At 40.9% G+C, this 17,825-nt stretch overlaps 1 protein-coding gene across 3 annotated transcripts in view; it reads right to left on the reverse strand.

Annotated features, from left to right (window-relative positions):
• The window catches only part of vps13b (vacuolar protein sorting 13 homolog B), a 318,686-nt gene that overhangs the window by 37,300 nt on the left and 263,561 nt on the right, over positions 1–17,825 (reverse strand). For all 3 annotated transcript variants that reach the window (XR_002874967.1, XM_023964361.1, XM_023964362.1), the window contains exons 43-46: positions 16,475–16,656; positions 14,500–14,720; positions 14,179–14,310; positions 8,907–9,068 (exon numbers count right to left, since the gene is read on the reverse strand). Coding sequence is in view for 2 of the 3 variants with exons in the window: in XM_023964361.1 (XP_023820129.1) it covers positions 8,907–9,068; positions 14,179–14,310; positions 14,500–14,720; positions 16,475–16,656 (697 nt within the window). In the remaining variant the exon portion in view is untranslated. The remainder of the gene's footprint in view (positions 1–8,906; positions 9,069–14,178; positions 14,311–14,499; positions 14,721–16,474; positions 16,657–17,825) is intronic.

Raw genomic sequence — 17,825 nt, forward strand, 5'->3', positions numbered from 1 at the left:
TTTGAAACCATATTTAACATTCTCTGTCACAGCTTTCATCAGTCATGTTAGCCTGGGTGATTAACAAAACATTTTTCTGTGAAGTGACAAAAGTCAGAATGCACTTAAGTTTTCCTTCAGTCACTGAAGGCGAATGATTTCTGAAAACATCAGTGTAATTTTTTAATCCTATTATTGAAGTCATTAAGAATTCAACTCAAACTATGTGGAATGACTGGGTGGTGTGCTGCTACACAAAAGACAACTAGGATCATTCTTTATTGGAATGATCTGAATCCTTTTCACATCCAGTCTTGGATTTTTGGAACGAATGAATTAGAACAATCATAAACATTTTTTCTTCCTCTTGGTTGTTATTCTTGTGTTCTTTTGTGCAGCATGTTGAGACATTCTGGCTTTAATAAGCTGAATTTCTGATTATCATTATAGGCAGTTGAAACTCCATATTGTGACTTTAAATTAAAAAAATTGTAATACTTCAATAAATTCTCTTTTTCAAAGAAAGACGTTAAAATCATGTTGAGTAACATGTTTGATCAGCTGTATGCATGATCTGCTGTAACAGAAAATGCCGGTTCACAAACGGATCGATTACAGAGGATCCAGTTTCATCGCGAACCCGACTGTTAAAGTGAGGCTGTGAAGACTAAATTAGAGGACGGTAAGAGGTGAGAGTTTGGGCTGGGACTGCTGGAAATCATCAGCTCTGGTGTTGGGGAGGCTTCATGTAAGTAGAGTAAAATATCTCAATATCATAATATTCAAATTTCAAATTCCACAGCAAATCTTTATAAACACACAGTTGTCACAGATTGTTTGACTGCTTCTACACCTGCTTGTGGATCCTGTCTCCGGCTCGGCTCGCGCCCCTGGCCGTCCCTCAACTACAACTGGATGAAGATCATTTGCTGGACTTTATATATGTAGTTGTAAAAGTAGATAAGCTAATTCTTCTCCAAGAGTTCTGGTACATCGTCTGTCTGTCCTGGGGGAGGATCCCTCCTTCATGTGGACACCCCTGAGGTTTCTTTGTTTTTTCCGAATTCCGCTTTTTAGGAGTTTTTCCCTACCGCGAAGGGGGGTCAAAGGGCAGGGATGTCCAGTTAAGTTTAGTCTGTTTAGTTAAAGTTTAGTGTTATCCTATTGAATTTTATGCATTTATGATCCTTTTTGATTGTATGTTTACCTTAAAATTACCAGCAAAAAGCCCATTGGGACAACTTTTGTGAATTTGGTCAACATAAATAAACTGAATTGAATTGAAAGTCCTGTGAACCTAGTTTCAGTTGTCAAACAGTGGGCTGCACTGCGGTGTTATGTCATGGAGAAAAAGTCCTTCCTCTATATTCCTGTGTGGTACCTTACGCCTACTAAAACACATTTGATAGGTTAAGGGGAATTTCACTTGACACTTGAGGGAATGAATGTGTTTGTGGCCTTGTGGTGAACTGGCAGCTTGTTCAGGGCGGATCCTGCTTTAGCTTGAAGAAAGTCCATGACACTAATTAGAACAAAGCAGAAATAGATGATGAAAGGACGGGAGGTCAGACACTGAGTAAAGCCTTAGTCACAACTGCCCTTAAGGGGGAATACGGGCAGCATGTGGGTGAAAAATGGTAAAATTCGTAAGAAGCAAAAAAGGTGGCCCGCACAAAATTACAAAATTTCAAGGTCATAAATCACTTGGGGAAATGTTCATGCTATTTTTTTCTATGGGCATGCTGTGAGCAGCAGGTTGTAGGTAAGTAAGGGGGAGGTAGGTGAGGTGCAGGCATGTTGTACATTTTTTTTCAACCCCCAAAATCCTGTGAAGAAAGAGCCCATTAGTGCTGTTTACAGGATAAGTGTGTGTCTTTGCACAAAGCCTGACAGTTAGAAATGAGGAAATTAGACAAAGTATGGACATCCTACAGTCATCTAACACTTTACTAACGACTAGGAAGCAGCGTAAGGACGCCGTATGACAGCCTCACTCATATGTTGTATACATGTGTGGCTTACAAATACTTCAAGATACACCTACCACACGCAGATCAATGGTATGTTCCATTCTCATGGTGTCCCTTGAGGTGTTCACACGAGTCTTGAGGTAACAGCAACATGCACTCCCCTTAAGATGCAGCCACCCCTCTCTATGTTCCCACACATGCCCGGAGAACCCAAAAACCCTTTTGGGTCAACCCTCTGTACGATTGCAGCCTTTAAGTGAAAAGTGGTTGATCACAAATGAAACTAAACGTGTGGAACATGAGTTTCATCAGGATTCAGTGTGATTTTTATGCAACTATGCATTTTCCCAAATCAAGAAAGTTCTATATTCATTGTTTGTGTTTCTACCACTCACCAGGGGGTCTCACAACCCATCAAAGTGAACCTCAGTGGCTACAGTCTAAAACTAAGCTAAAATAAACATAACATTATCATGGTGATTTATTTCATTTATATTTTTAGAAGATTTAGTAAGCCTTGGCCTCCTAATAGTCACAGTTTTGATAATTCCCCCACTGGGGTTTTGTTTTTGAAAAATATGTAATTAAATCAAAGTCATCTGGTGGTGCAAGATGAAACTATTTTAAAAACTTGATAAGAACTCTGCAGGAGACTCATCTCCAAGCACACAGGAGGTCGTGTCCTTACACAAAACATTCATACAGACAAAAACCACGACTTAAATCTGTAGCCTATACCTTTTTTCTTTAGATGCAAACATCTACAAAAATATTTAAATTTTAAAAGCTGAATTCTTTCTAAAACTAAACATATATGTATTAATAAATTGAAGAAATGTTCATGAGTCACAGTGAAGACATTCTTTCTTCATGTGTAATCTCACTCGTCAGGTAAATGGCGTATACTTGTATAACGCTTTCTACCTTCCTCGAAAGCCCAAAGCGCTTTACAGTCAGAAACCCATTTACCCAGTCACACACACATTCACACACTGGTGGCGGCTCCGCTGCCAAACACTGGCACCAACCTTCCACCAGAGGCAAGGTGGGGTTCAGTGTCTTGCCCAAGGACACATGGGAATCGAACTTGCAATCTTTCGATTAGAGATCGACCGCCCTACCGCTGCACCACGGCCGCCCCATGTACAGCCAGAACCTGGCTGAACAGTATGACTGAAGAAGCTCACTTGAGGGCAGTGTTTCAGTGGAAATCCAAACGACAAATCAAAAAGCCAGAATCTGTTAACAAGTGTACGCTGCAAGAGCTGAACTCCACTCACAGCTTGGTGCAGTCACAAACGACCACTTGCCGAGGATACACACCCGGCACGCGCTCACACAACACAAACAGCTTCAGCAAATCCTCTCTTTCTTACCAAACACCACATTTTCATACTGGCTTCCAACAACACAGCCCATCCAACCACAGGCTAATAGTCCCAGGCCACCATCTACAGCCCATTACCACTGGGGACGTGCAGTCACACATCGACACTAACACTAAAACTCACAATACTGTACATACGAGTTGCAGCACACAGACTCACACACATTCACAAGCACAGCAGGAGAACTTTGCAGTGAAAGCCTGGTGCTGGAGTAAACTACAATTTATTGAAATTGGTAATATTCATTGTAGGCACTTAAAAGGTCCTTCTTAAATCCAGGGGGCTTTTTACGCCCCTCTCACTGCTAACCACAGTAACCACAGGGATTTCCATCAGCAATACTGCATCCTGTACAGAGCTGCCAGATATTTCAACCATCCACACCAAACAGCACCCCAGAGCCCCGAAAAACAGGAGGGTGGGGATGGTGAGTGCATTTGTGCGAGAAATAAAATGAACATAATTACCAAGAGAGCACATGTGATCATTCTTTCTTGTTTACAGATGTATTCATCTGTTACTATCATGCCTTAACCTACTGCACCCTTCTATTTGTGATCCCAGTACATATGAACATGAGGAAACGGTAAACATTGTTACATTCCCTGTTAACTACTGATGTGTGAAGGTATGCTGACGCTGAAAGAACTGGACTCGGATGAAAGCCCAGACAGGCTGCAGGTCTGAGAAAATATTTTATCCCAAAGTAACTGCTGGAGGACGGCATGTTGGTGTTCCTCAATGGAGCCTTTTACATGTTATGGTTGTGACTGACAACAGCAGCGGCTGAACGGGGGAACGGGGGAGCAGTGAGTGGGACCTGAGCTCAGGCTTTGGTTTCAAAACCTGCGAGTTTTTCTGAGAAAACTTACAGATATTCAAAGGTATGTCAACATGACGGGAAGTGTACACTGGCTAGATGAGTCAGGATTACACACATTAAACACTCTTGGTTCATGCAAACACAAACAGAGGAGACTTCAGAAATGTCTTCAGACTTTCAGGGAGGCACCATGTTTTAGTTCAAGCTGAAACAACAAGCTTGAATGTTCATTTGGAAGATATTTTCTCTTTCCTAACATTTGCAGTGTTTATGAACAGGAACCAGTTTAAAAGAATGAAGGCACAGCAATAAAGCTTTTACAGAAATCCTTTTAGGCATGATTTTTTTGATGTTCTTTTTATACGGATAAACACAAAATGCAAATAATAATACTAGTAATAATGTGGGGGTAAATGTAATGAGTGAACAAGGCTGCTCATTTTCTTTCCAGGCTGTTGAAAATGCAGCACTTCAAAGTGTGCCGTTGTGTCTTTACAGAGTGGAGGATAAACAATATTAGGAGAGTCGTCAAGAAAACCCTTGAGACAGCAAATGCATTAGGATACGAGAGGATAGGGTGGATGAAGAAAAGGAAGGTAAGGTCTTGATGGTCTCAGCAGAGTCAAACATGAGCTACTGACAGCACAATAGGAATACTGGACATTGTAAAAACAGTATAAGGGGAAAAGAAACAAACTGAATCCAACTATGGCTTAAAATCGAGAACCTGCACCAGATATGAGGCAGAACTCTGGGCTTCTGTAGAGCTGTGACAGAGACAAGGCAGGATCCCTGGATGCATCACAGGAAGAGGGCGTGACTTGATGACGACACCTTGTTCATTTAAACTTTGAGAGCAAACCAGATATATTTTAATTTCTAAGTTACAGTGGAGGAAAGAAGTATTTGATTCCTTGCTAATTTTTTAGGTTTGCCCACCTAAAAACAAATTTACAGTCTGTCATCGTCACGGTGGCTCATTTGAACAGTAAGAGACAGGAGATAATTACGTAGAGAAATCTACTTTAAAGAATGGATAAACAGTACAGACCAAAAGTTTGGACACACCTTCCCATTCATTTGAATGGCTCTTTCCATCTTCCTATTAGTTAAGTAGCCCTGTGCAGAAAAACACCCCCAAAGCATAATGCTTCCACTTCCGTGCTTAAAAGTGGGGATGGTGTTCTTGGGGTCATAGGCAGGGTTTTTCTTCCTCCAAACACGACGGGTTGGGTTGATGCCATATCCCTGACCACAGAACCTTCTCCCAATCACTCTGTAGTCTAAATCATGAAGGTGTTCATTGGCAAACTTCTTTAGCAGGGGGACTTTGCAAACTCTGCAAGATGTGAAACCATAGCGGCATAAAGTATTCCTAATGGTTTTCTTGGTGATTTGGGTTCCAGCTGCTTTGAGATCATCAACTAACTCCTGTAGGGTGTTTTACGCCAATTTCTCACTGTTCTCATGATCATGGAAACCCTACCAGGTCAGCTCTTGTTTGGAGCCCCAGACCTACAGGTGGATTGATGGTCATGTTCCTGTATTTTTGAACAGTTGCACCAACAGTTGTCATAGTAACCACCAGCTCCTTGCTGAAGGTTTTGTAGACCATTCTGGTCTTGTGCAGGCCTACAATCTAGTCCACTGAAAGCTCTCTAGTCTTTCCATGTTGGAGAGTTTGGAGTCTGAATGATGGACTGATTCTGTGAACAAGTAAGGTTTTTTTTTAATGGTTACTAGGAGATCAGATACTTATTAGCCTCAATGAAATGCAAGTACAAACCTACAAAAGCAGCAAAGGATCAACTTTTTATTTGTAATGTTTTTTTTGTGTTATTACATAACACTGCACACCATCCATTTTAACACCATAGTTTTGCAGCCACTGTCTTCAGCAAACCCTTCTACTGTAATCTTTAAGTGAAGGTATACAGCCTGATGGGAGGAGTCCACAATGACCGCCACAAATGGGAGCCAGTTAGTTAAGTCAGTCTGGAGCAGAGGGCTTTAGAAATGGACAAGGACAAAGCTTGGAGGCAGTTCCTGGACAATCTTAAGACAAAGGAGGACTAGACCAAGACTTGGCTTTAATTCTGAAGGGTGAACTTGAAAGACATGGGTCTGCCTCTCTGCACAAGTGTAAGGACAGACTGGACAAGCCATCTGACACAAACATCATCACGGAGCTGAAGGCCATCATTCATAAATGCTGCAGTTGGGTTTGATCAAAAGCACTCCAAGTCAACACTTAATGTTTGAGGGCACAGAGGAATGATGTGGTCCTAAAGTGAGAACATACTAGAGAACAAAGGAGCAGTTGGAATGAACGTAGGAAAAAGGTTCAACATTTGACTGGCAAACATGCAAGAAGTTAAAATGAGGAACAGCTCCACACAGAGAAAAAGGAAAGCTTTTAATTTGTGGAGGTAAAGCTTTAGGGATACTAGTCTTCCTGCATTCTAATAAACATCAGGGGACCTGGGAAAATAGATCTTTAATCACAACGCTGATTTGAAAAAGCTCCAAAAACACCCTTGCAGAGCGATGTGACCATTAAGGTAAGCCAGCACTCTTTCTTATCACAGTCCTTATTTTTTTAACCTCACAGTGAATTCTGGAGTGTTAACTGCAATTTGAAGAGGTGGACACTTTGGCAGACTTTTTATCATGAAGCTTTAACGTGAACTGAATGATTTTGGCAAATGTCTTTGTGTTTTTTCTAGCTTCGCAAATCATGTTCATCGAAAGAGCACATATTTCAAACAGCGCAAACACATGATGAAATAACAAATGACAGAACCATGCTGGAATCACATTCTTCATTTGTGATGGCATCTGGCTCCTTCAGGCAATCTTTCATCCAAATATCCTTGAAAATACATCGTTCGTTTGGGCTCGCAGCTAAAATGAGATGTGGTATTCGCTGTGTCGATACGCCAGATTGCCACTCACCAAGTGTGTGAGTGAGAGTGAGGTAAGAGCACAGATTAGCCGTAGTCGATGATTAATACAACTTGACTTACTGACTTACTGCGAGCAATTATGGCCATGTCTTTTCTCAAGCTTGACTTTCTCACACTCCTTGTGAACACATGGGGGTCCTGGAACATGTGCGAAGCAAACACACACACGCATGCCACAGATCACCAGCCCACCCTCCACTCAACCTCAAAACCACGAAGGGTTAAATATAATCAATCTTCTTTAACAATGCTGTCAGGGCACTGTCTGAGAACGCTGACAGAAACGCACTGTTAGCCGCTGCGCACTGATGAGGGCGTGTGCGTGCACAGCTTTGTGAACCGCTTGTGCATGTTCCACCTAATGCAAATTATTTTCTGCTTGTAAGCCACACAACATGTGCGGGAGATGTGTATCCAAGAACACGTGAATGAGAGACAGAGCGCCTTTGCTCCCAAATTTATATGTGCTGTAAGATTTTTCTACAAACTGGAAGCGTATAGGAAAACATAAAGAATTAATAATAAATATAGAGTAAATCCTGAATCCATTTAGACTTTTATTTCTCTGGACACAGCAGGAGCCCATGAAGGAAATTTCTGCTTGGATGGATTTCAGGCCTGCAACAAATTCCAAAAAGACTATAAGGGACAAACACGATTTAGGACTGGTAATGAGGTAAAGAGAATACCCCCAAAAAAAAGCTATTAAAAGCTGGTCAGAAGGGAATTGTTATGTGTTGTTATTCAAAATTAGCAGCTATGAAATAAAGAGTCATTTGGGAACGGTATATTGCTCCTTTTACGATGAAAAATATGAAAATTCCAGGAATTTATGAGAATTTAGACAAGTCAAAGCCAAACTATTGTGGCGTTTAATACAACAGATGGCATTTCAACAGGATCTGTTTGTTTGTAACTGCTCAAAAATGCATACAATCAGATGTTACATTAAAATGTGTTTTCATTTTAGTAATCCTGGTTGTTTGAGCAGATGAAATAATATGTTTAAAAGTGCACAGTGAACCTCACAGATAAAATAAATAAATCCTGTTCATTAAAATAATAGTCGGTTTGAAGAAAACTGTTAACTTGTAATGTTGGTCCATTACAAACATGATCCAAAACAATTGCAATGGCTAGAAATGAATATATATGTAAAAGAAGAATATCAAACAGGCTTTTGTTTGACATTACTCCATTAATCAATCCTGAATCAATTTCACCTTTCAGATTTAAATGTAGATCACTCAACAAAGATCTTATCCTAATTCTATAAAACAAAAGAAAAGCTGAAAATAGAAAATCACTAAGGTTCCATTCTTGATAACCTCAAGAAAAGCTGGTTTATTTATTTATATATATATATATATATATATATCAAATGATAAAAGCTTTACTACTGAAGCGTTGCTAAATTACTACAGCAGGAAGGCAGTAATAAATGCAAGTCAAAATTGAAATAAACTAAAATGAATTTAGGAGTAAAATATTTAAAACTGAATACATAATGTTTGCAATAAAAAAACAAGTAAAAATGAATGTTAAAGTCACAACTAGATACATTTATTTTTCATTTAATCCTGAGATTTCCTGATTCTTGGTTTCATGTTAACACGGCCTCTACTGTTTATGCCATGTCCGTATGTTTTGGTTGATATGACCTCTACATACAGTTACATAGTTAAGTCTATATACAAAAGCAAATGTTTGATTATTCAAGCTCTGGGAAAAAGATTCAGCTTGACTTCCAGCCTGTGCTGAGTGTGTGAGAGTGCGCTACCTGAGAAGACTTGTGGGATCTCCAGCTGTACTGGTGGCTGTGCAGGCTGGGCAGCAGCACGTTCTCGTCAGTGTCCACCTGACCGAAGCGCAGAGTTTCATGTGTGTCGTTACAGATCACATAGTGGCTGTAAAGCGGCTCCTCTGCGTCTGCGTTCCCGTTCTAAATCAAAACAAACAAAAACAGGAAAACCTCGTTAAAAGAGAAATATCTCCAAAAGGATTTTTTGTGCAGACTGTGTAAGTATTATTCTTTTAAACAGTAATCCAGCACTTTGCACAGACATAGTGACTCTTAGGATGGATATAATGTGTTTGTCCGGAGAAAACAATTCAGTATATTTAAAGACCCACTCTGATAAAAATCGAGTTTTTGGTGTTTTTAACATGTTCTTGTAGCATTTTTCTCATGATGGAGGATATATATGAAGAAAATTAAGTTTAAAATGGCATTTCTGAGTATTTCTTTATTTGAATCTGTTTGAAAAAGCTCTCAGTTGTGATGCAGCACAACTGAGCACAAATATTCTTCCTGCTTCGCTCCATTCTGATGGATCCACTTGCAGACAAATAGAAACAGTAACGTCTTCATTTTCCTCATCCGAGCTGCCAACTGGTTCAAAACCGTCTGGCTAGATGGCTCTGATATTTCTCGCCATTTTTGTTCGACTCCTAATGTTAGTTGGTTGTGAGGGGCTGTAAGCTAGTGGGAGAGAGTGTAAACAAAGGGGTGAGGGGATGTTACATCCACATCACAGTCCCGCCCACAACTCAAAGGTGAATTTCTGACGAACCCCTGCCGCTCTGCAGAAACTATGTCCTAGAAAACAATATAGGCTTTTTGATTTTGGCTAAAACCAGCATAACCATTGATTAAAAGACCACTGACAACACTTTTACAATAGGTCAAAATAAAGCTGAAGTGGAACTTTATAGGGAGTTGGTTTGATAGGAAAACTAGAAAGAAAGTCATAGAGCTATAAAAGGATTCTGCCCACTCACACGTCACCTTGCATGCAAGGGAAGAAAAAGAGAAAATGCTGATTTAACAAAGAGAAATCAGAGTCAAAGCCCCTGCATCCAAAAAGTACTTCATTTCAAAAGAGTTACCGTACACAGAGAGAACAAGCTTCCCTGATCTGATCACCTCTACAAACCTCTGAGCCATACATGCGGCTCGCACAGATTCTCAGGAAATACTCAACAATGCCAACAAAAAGGAAGCCCCGGCCTGCTGTGCTCTTTGCATGGTGGGGGGGCAGTGATGGTTGAAGGAGACTGGCAGTAAAAACTCTGTGTCTGAGTGCCAAGCACGTTCAGGGTTCTGGGGCTATGGATGCGATTGAAAACGGATGGGAAAGTTTACACCACTAGAAGAAAACGTGATGATAAGTGTGTGTGTGTGTGTGTGTGTGTGTGTGTGTGTGTGTTAACGAGGTAAAAAGAGTGAAATAAAGATGGGACAGCTGCAGCATGTGGGCTCAAATCCACTTCCAGTTTTATAGTGGAATACTATCTGTACTCTCTTTTGAATGTGATGCTGCAATTTATAAACTTCCTGCTGTCATGCAGAGCTGCCACAGCCTCTCTTTGATGCTATCCTCTTTCCACTCTGATTCACAAGGCAACACGATCCACACGTCAGAAAAGCTTCCTGCTATAATCAGAATCTGTCTGTGTATCTAAGGAGCAAATATTAGTACAAAGGTATTGAAATAGCTATCTCGTATATCTTGTTAAAGAACAGAGAATGACAGCTTCTTCTCCTTCAGACAGTGTCTTACGAGGTTTCAGGGTGTGGTTTCAATTTCCTTAATCCAGCCAGATTCAGTTACTAATGTTTTCACAGACTAACCCACACCAGCATGGCACACAAGTAAATAGCAAAGTACTGTAAAAAGTCTGGAAAAGGGATTGCTAAGTAAAAGCATTCATGGAAAAGAAATACATTTGTAATGGGACACTGGAGAATATAAGGCAACCTCCAAAAGGACCATAATGAAACACAACTCAGATGTACAACCACCAATATATTCTTGCACACATGACCCAAAGCTACACATCTGCTTTGACCTGCAACGTGATCTCAGCATCAATGACTGTCTGTTTGCAAAAAGCAGAGAAATATTACAAACATGGGCCAAAAGAGGAAACAAAATCACAGGGAAAATCCCAGCACATGTAACAGTTTGTGACTGTGCTGTGAGAAAAGCAGGTATAAATACTACTGGGCTTTTGTGTGGCTGTCCACACGGAGCCACAAAGAGAGCTGATGCTGACAATGGTGCTGATGGGGGCGGGCTGTGAGGAGAAGCGGCAAATCCAGAAAAGACGTGGACCTTTGCCTTGACGAGAAGTGTAGAATAAACAAACTGAGTTTCATTCATTTAATTGCAAACACTTGTTAAACCTCTGAGTGTTTTGTTAATAAATTGATTTTATTGGGATGCAACCGGAAGTACAGTACACCATTTTCTATGGGTGACGTCCCACTCACTCAAAAAAACAAACAAATTATTTATTAGTGTAATCATCTATATCAGGGGTGTCAAACTCATTTTGGTTCAGGGGCCACATTTAACCCGTTTGATCTCAAGTGGGCCGGACCAGTAACATAAAAGCAAAATAAAAGCTTTGTTTTAGTTTTTTACTCAGTTGGAAAAAATGCCTCAATCAACATAATTGCCTAATCACTTGGGTTCAATGGATCTCAAATAAAATTAATTTCAATTAAAGAAAAGTTGGTCTGTTCAAATTAATACAGACTGAATATTTTACATCTGACACTGAAGCAATCCAGAAACTTTTCTTTTCTTTATCTTTCTTAGTGGTGCTGAATGTCATATTCTTTGAGCACTGCGATGTTGATGACATACAAAGCATTTGGGTTTTGCATTCAGCTTCGTGAAAGAAAGAAAAAACTCTGTCCATTTTCCTGGAAAGCTCTTCACTTCACTTCACGTTTGACAACATTTTGATCATTAGGGTGTCGCTAATGATCATCCTTATAGCAGGATAACAGCTGTAAGGCTCATAGGGAACCAAGGGGCATCCTACCCAGACACAGAGCTGTTATGTTTCGCTTTTGGCACGTGCAGAGATATGCTGTTTCAACTGTTTTTCCTTTCCTTTGCTCCCCCTAGTGGCAGAATTGCAAATTTCGGTTATTTCTTTAAAAAATCATAACTCGCCTCAGGAATGGACTAGAAACTTGCTTTCTTTTTTAATCATCCTTATGATTTTTACTCTTCATGTGTGGGCCAGACTAAACCACCTGGCGGGCCGGATGAGGCCCGCGGGTCGTATGTTTGACACCCCTGATCTATGTGGATATAGTTTACTCTGAAAGGCTTAAAAAGCATGATATAGACCCTTTTTAGTGGCTTGATAGTGAATTTATGGCATTTTGCAAACTGTGTCCTCACGGCTATTTCCATATCAGTCTGACATTTTTACACATTTAAGCCCCAATCAGAGGTGTGTGCACTTGACTTAAGGGGACCATTTTGTTGGTAGAAATGTTCCAAACATAATCCATACCCATAAAAACGTCTTTCTGATTCTTTTTCTGTTTCCTTTCATTATTACACCAATCCATCTTGTAAAATCTTGTGCATGAACCAGATGGGAAGAAAAAAGTAGGTTCAGACGACAGAAATTAAGAGCATTGACTAAAGTCATTACTGTCTGAATAAATACATCTTAGCACTTGAAGGAGACTGTAGAAGGAAGTGGGAGCCTCAGGAAGCGCTAACAGCTTCATTGACATTCATCCTACATTTTAGACTTTCTGCGAGTTACTCTGGAGCCTGTTTCCCAAATAAAGAACGAATAAAGTGGATTTTATTAATAATGGAGTAATGTCGAACAAACACACATGTATACCATGTAGAAATGTGCTGCACTGTTAGATTTCTGTAATGGTTCCTCTCAGTGGATTGAACCTGTGTAACCTTAACAGGAAAAAACGCAGGGGAGAGACGAAACAAGTTAGGCTAGTTTTCAAACCCACAGCTAATGCACCATCAGTTCATCTCCAAAAGACAATAAAAAAATAAAAAAATAAGCATTAATTTTACTGCAAGACGTAAATGCTTCTTTTCTTCCTTTGAGGAATATTTTCCTTAGCATTACTCACATCTGAAAATGAAGCCTTAGATTTGGGAGAACACTTTGTCTGGGAGCAAGTATGGCGTAGGTAATCATGTTTTATATAATGGCTAAAACCTACCATGGATACTGACACGCTGCAAACACTCCAATAAAGCTGCATTCTGACATTTTATTATTAGAACTCTGAGGTCTTATTTATGACAAAAATAACCAGCACAAATAGGGAACATTGAGTAGCTCCTGCTCAATGATGCAACAATGACGGCAATCATCACCTATGACCACAGTCGGGTTAAAGTCAGCAATGCTACTGAGCAGAAACAAAGGCTTTAAACCGCCTGCCAGAAAAACCTTATTATTGAGGGTCATTTTTACAGCTTCTTTAATTTTACTCTGCTCAACTGATCCCTAACAAACACCACAGCTATTATTTTTCTCAGCTGGCACAGCATTTCTGCATGCATGAGAGTACCCTATATCTGAGAGCCAGCATGTGAGTCAGCACAGCTGAGCTGAGCTACGACGCACAAAGCCAGAAGATCAGTCAATGTGCGTGCAGAACAGACAAGAGGCTGAGAAGCAGGGGCCAGATGAAGTCTTGGCAGGTGTCACCGCTCCAGTTGTAGCCTGTTTTCATGGGCAACACTTCATACACTAATACCCTGGCAACACGAGGCAACGATGAGAGCTGAGACGTTGAAGATCGCAAAGGCTACAGGACCGGTATTCTGCAAGCAGAATTAGCAACAAACCAAATAAGCAGTTGATTTGTAAAAATGTATTACCACTAGAACACAACCAAAAGCATTGTCATGAAATCCCTTGTGTTTGTTGAGCTGATACTTCCATGTGGGAACAAAGACCGACCCTCTGAGGATATTCTCTGAACATGCTCTTATTTTCAAAGAACCTCCTCAACTGATTTACGATCCCCCCGCTGCCTCATAAAGCAGCTTTGTACAAGTGTCAAACGTTAGGCATCAGGGAAAATCCCTCATTTCTACAAATGCTTCCATGCATCCCATTGTCTAAATGTCCAAGTAAATAAACCATCACTCTTTCTGGATCTCACCTCAAATAAACTTTATCCATGTCCATCAATCATTTTACTTCCACTTATAGCTCTGTTTTTTCAGGTTCTATCTTAACTTGCTTGTTACCTGCTGCCAGCTAAGCAGAGCGGTGTCCAAAGTGTGGATGGCATACTGGCCAATATTGATGAACACTGGATCCACAAAGACATTCACATCAAGAGAAGTGCTTTGGGGGCAGCTGGTGAGCGAGGCCTTCCCCTGAAAGACACACAATAACAAAGACAACGTAAGAACGACTGAAGCAATGGTATGCCATTTGTTCACTGACTTGTTCTGTTTTTCTACTGCATTAAAGTGGATGCTGCTAAGCTGCGCGCATGCAGATACCAAACATTATCAAGCCTATTTGCGAGAATCCTGATATGAAGACAGGAACTGGTGTTTTACCTGAAGCACACAGGTCTGGAGGAGCTGGAGGTGTGTCAGGTTTCGGTACTCTAGCAGTTTGCAGTCAAGCTGTGTGGAAAAGCTGAACTCTTGGCAGTAACGGGGTCCGGTGTCCCACTGGTGCACAAATAACTGGGGCTCCCGAGCAGCAATTACAAGGAACTCCTGTTCGTGAGGTAACTTCCTGTCCGGCAGGAAAGGACGAAGCTTCCTACATGGAACTAAAGAATCGAGACAGCGTTTTTAAAAAACATTTTTAGGACAAACTGCTAAACAAAACAAAAAAAAAAACAAAAAAAGAGAACAAGTATTAATTATTGCACAACATTGTAGTAACAAAATCTTCACTCAAGGTTCACTGGTTTGCAGTAGACAGAACCATCACTATAGACATTAAACCCAAAAGCTAAGAGCTTTGATGCTATGTTCACACCAGGCATGTGATGCGCGTTTAAAAATGTTCACACTGGACTGTCGCTATCCCAACTAGCACATGAACCTACAACTGAAACAGGCTTGGTATAAAATGTTGAAGCGCTGTAAATCTTGTGAATCTTGCTCAATGCTTTTTCTTTCTCAGCTCTATTCCCATATATGAAAACGTGTCATACAATTCCAGCCGGGCACAAATCGTAATGAATTACTTCTCCTCTGTGATCAATTTTCAAACGGTTGGTACTTTCGTGTTTTGGAAAGGACGTTACCCATGCATCACTATCAAATCTGGGTCCTTGATTGGTCAAAGTTCAACTGGTCTAATTTTTGAAAACCATTCAATGAATGCATGTTTTGTATGTAGAGCCCGAAAACGGACTTAAAAACTTGCATAGTGATGAGTAGGGGTGTGACAATAACCGCATCACTGCACGTCACCGAATGTTCCTCTTTTTTTTTGTTGAAACATAGACATATGGTGCATGATTTGAACTATAATAAACACAATCAGCTTTGCTAATAATATATTTTTTCTGCAAGTCCTGTGTTCAAACCTCAAGGGCTTCTGGGGGAATTTCCATTTCCATTACAAGCTGTATGCGTTCTTGAGTGTGCGACGTGGAGGATTTTGTGTTGGGGGGGGGCGTCACAAGAGTCCCGACACTGCGACTCTTGCTGCTTCATTAGGTAGATAGTTAGTAGTTAGTTGTAACTGTTATTTCTTAATAAAGAATTTTTCGTTGTAATTATGAATTGTATTCATTTGCGATGCAGCTCCCGGGGGATTATGTGTTCGGCGGCGGCAGTTGCAGTGGGGGTGGGGGATAGTGGGGCGGTTAACCACTACACCGCGACTCCTGCTGCTTCATCACCGCGGGGATCAAAAATCCCACACCGTCACTGCTCTAGTGATGCGTTAACGCGAGAGTTATGAACACTGAAGCCTAAAACGTGCATGTATGCGTGTTGACAATAACTTTTCATTGAAAGTGGTCGCTTGAACGCGCATTTCCCAGCCCGGTGTGAACGTAGCATGAGCGTAAAAGAAAAATAATCCCGCCAGTTAAAACCCAACATTTGGTTCTTCATATTGACGATATCCTTTGATTACAGTCCATGCTGTTTGAAGGTTTTGAAAGTAGGAACTAGGCCCTCCCAGGAGGGTTTTGGTTTCAGAGAAGGCTCAGAGGAGAGGAAATAAAAGGTCGTGAAAAGAGTAACCAACAGATTTGTGGTGAGGTTGAGGAGGTCAGATACTTTGGTTCTGGGGGGATTTGACAGCTTCTCCAAAAGTCTGTTTTCGAGGGTAGTCTGGAGAAAACCCAGCAGAATGTGGCTTTATCTTAACACACTCGCATGAGACTAAACACAAAGGTATGATCTTAAAGGCATCAAAAACATTTAGCTTAACTAAGCCAGAAAGTGTCCTATTTTCAAAGAAGACCTGCTTTAGACACACAATCCACCTAAAACTATTGAAAGTTTTCAGTAATCACTTATTGTTCCTTGGTTCTTACCAAGATTTAAAAAAAGCCCTTACCTGTACCCAGCTGTTCAAGGTGGTGGCAGAGCCGAACCTCCAGCTGTGCCAGCTGTATGGAGACACCCAAAGCAGGGACAAACCAAGTTGCAAAGCAAGAGTCCACACGTGCGCACGCAGCCAACGCCGTCGGAGACACCAGCTGATCGCAGGCAGCCTGGGAGCCGGACTCACTGTCTGAACTGGAGGAGAAAGGAAATTCAGGAAGGAGTTGGACACTGCAGGACGCTCAGAGTTACAGCGACACTAAGAAAGGCCTTCTGTAAATATATTCAAGAACCGAAATTAAACTAAAGGGAACTGAAACGATAAAAACAGCAGCAGCATCTAAAACAGGTACCATAATTATTCATAAAAAAGTGGAAGGAGAACAGACAGAATGAAGAGGCACGCTGCCTTCCAGGACTCTTAGATATTTTATTATGCCTGTAGTTTCCAGAAGAGCCCCTCTGTGGACAATAATTGCATGTCATGGTTGATGATGTTGAATGGGTGGTAATTGAAATGAATGACCATTTGCTCTGTAATTTGCTGCTACCATGATCCACCATTAAAAACTCCAGCAGGAAACCTTCAAGACATGAAAAAATGCCTTCAGCAGCAGAGCTCTCCTTAAAAAGATAAGCATCACATGTTGACAATTTTCATTACTTCCAGTTGGCAGCCCAGCCAAGATATTTTACTGGTGGAAACCAAAGTATGGCAGATGAAACGAACAAGTAAGGAAAAAGGGAATCAATTTTGATCAAATGAGACAAATAATTTAAACACAAAGAAAATGTAGTGTTTGGAGTATGATTGTAATGAAACACAGATGAATATCTAGCTTTACATAGTACCTGGTCCTGAAGACATTTTTCAGTTTCTTCTCTTAAATGTTTGCTTATTGCTCCCTTTTTCATTTTCTGGAGCTGCCTAAGCAGCACAGAATGTGGGCTTGGCAGATTTCTTGAACAAAGGCTTCCCTCAATCCCAAAAGGAAGCAAAAAAAAGATGAGAAAAAGACTGGGGAAAAAAGTGGTTGAAACGAAAACAGAAGGCTTGGTAAGGCTCGAGGGAGATGAAGAGAGGAAGCAGTGGTAGCAAGAAGAACAATAAGAGCGTGGTCTGCAAAATGTTGCGCTCTTCGGTCCAGCCCGTCCCGGCTGAGGTTAACCCTGCCCTGCTCAGGTTAAGAAAGACCTGAGAGCAAGTGAACCACCCTGAAAGGAGTTCTAACTCTGGCTTCCCTGAGCTTCCCCTCGATTAGATACACTCAAGGTAAGCAGGAAGGAATCTGGATAGTCCTTGACAGGCACTTGGTGTGCTGGGAAATCTCATTAGACCAATCTGAACGCCTTCCAAGCCCGCT

Source organism: Oryzias latipes, chromosome 16 (assembly GCF_002234675.1).
Source record: "Oryzias latipes chromosome 16, ASM223467v1".
Classification (NCBI taxonomy): Eukaryota; Metazoa; Chordata; class Actinopteri; order Beloniformes; family Adrianichthyidae; genus Oryzias; species Oryzias latipes.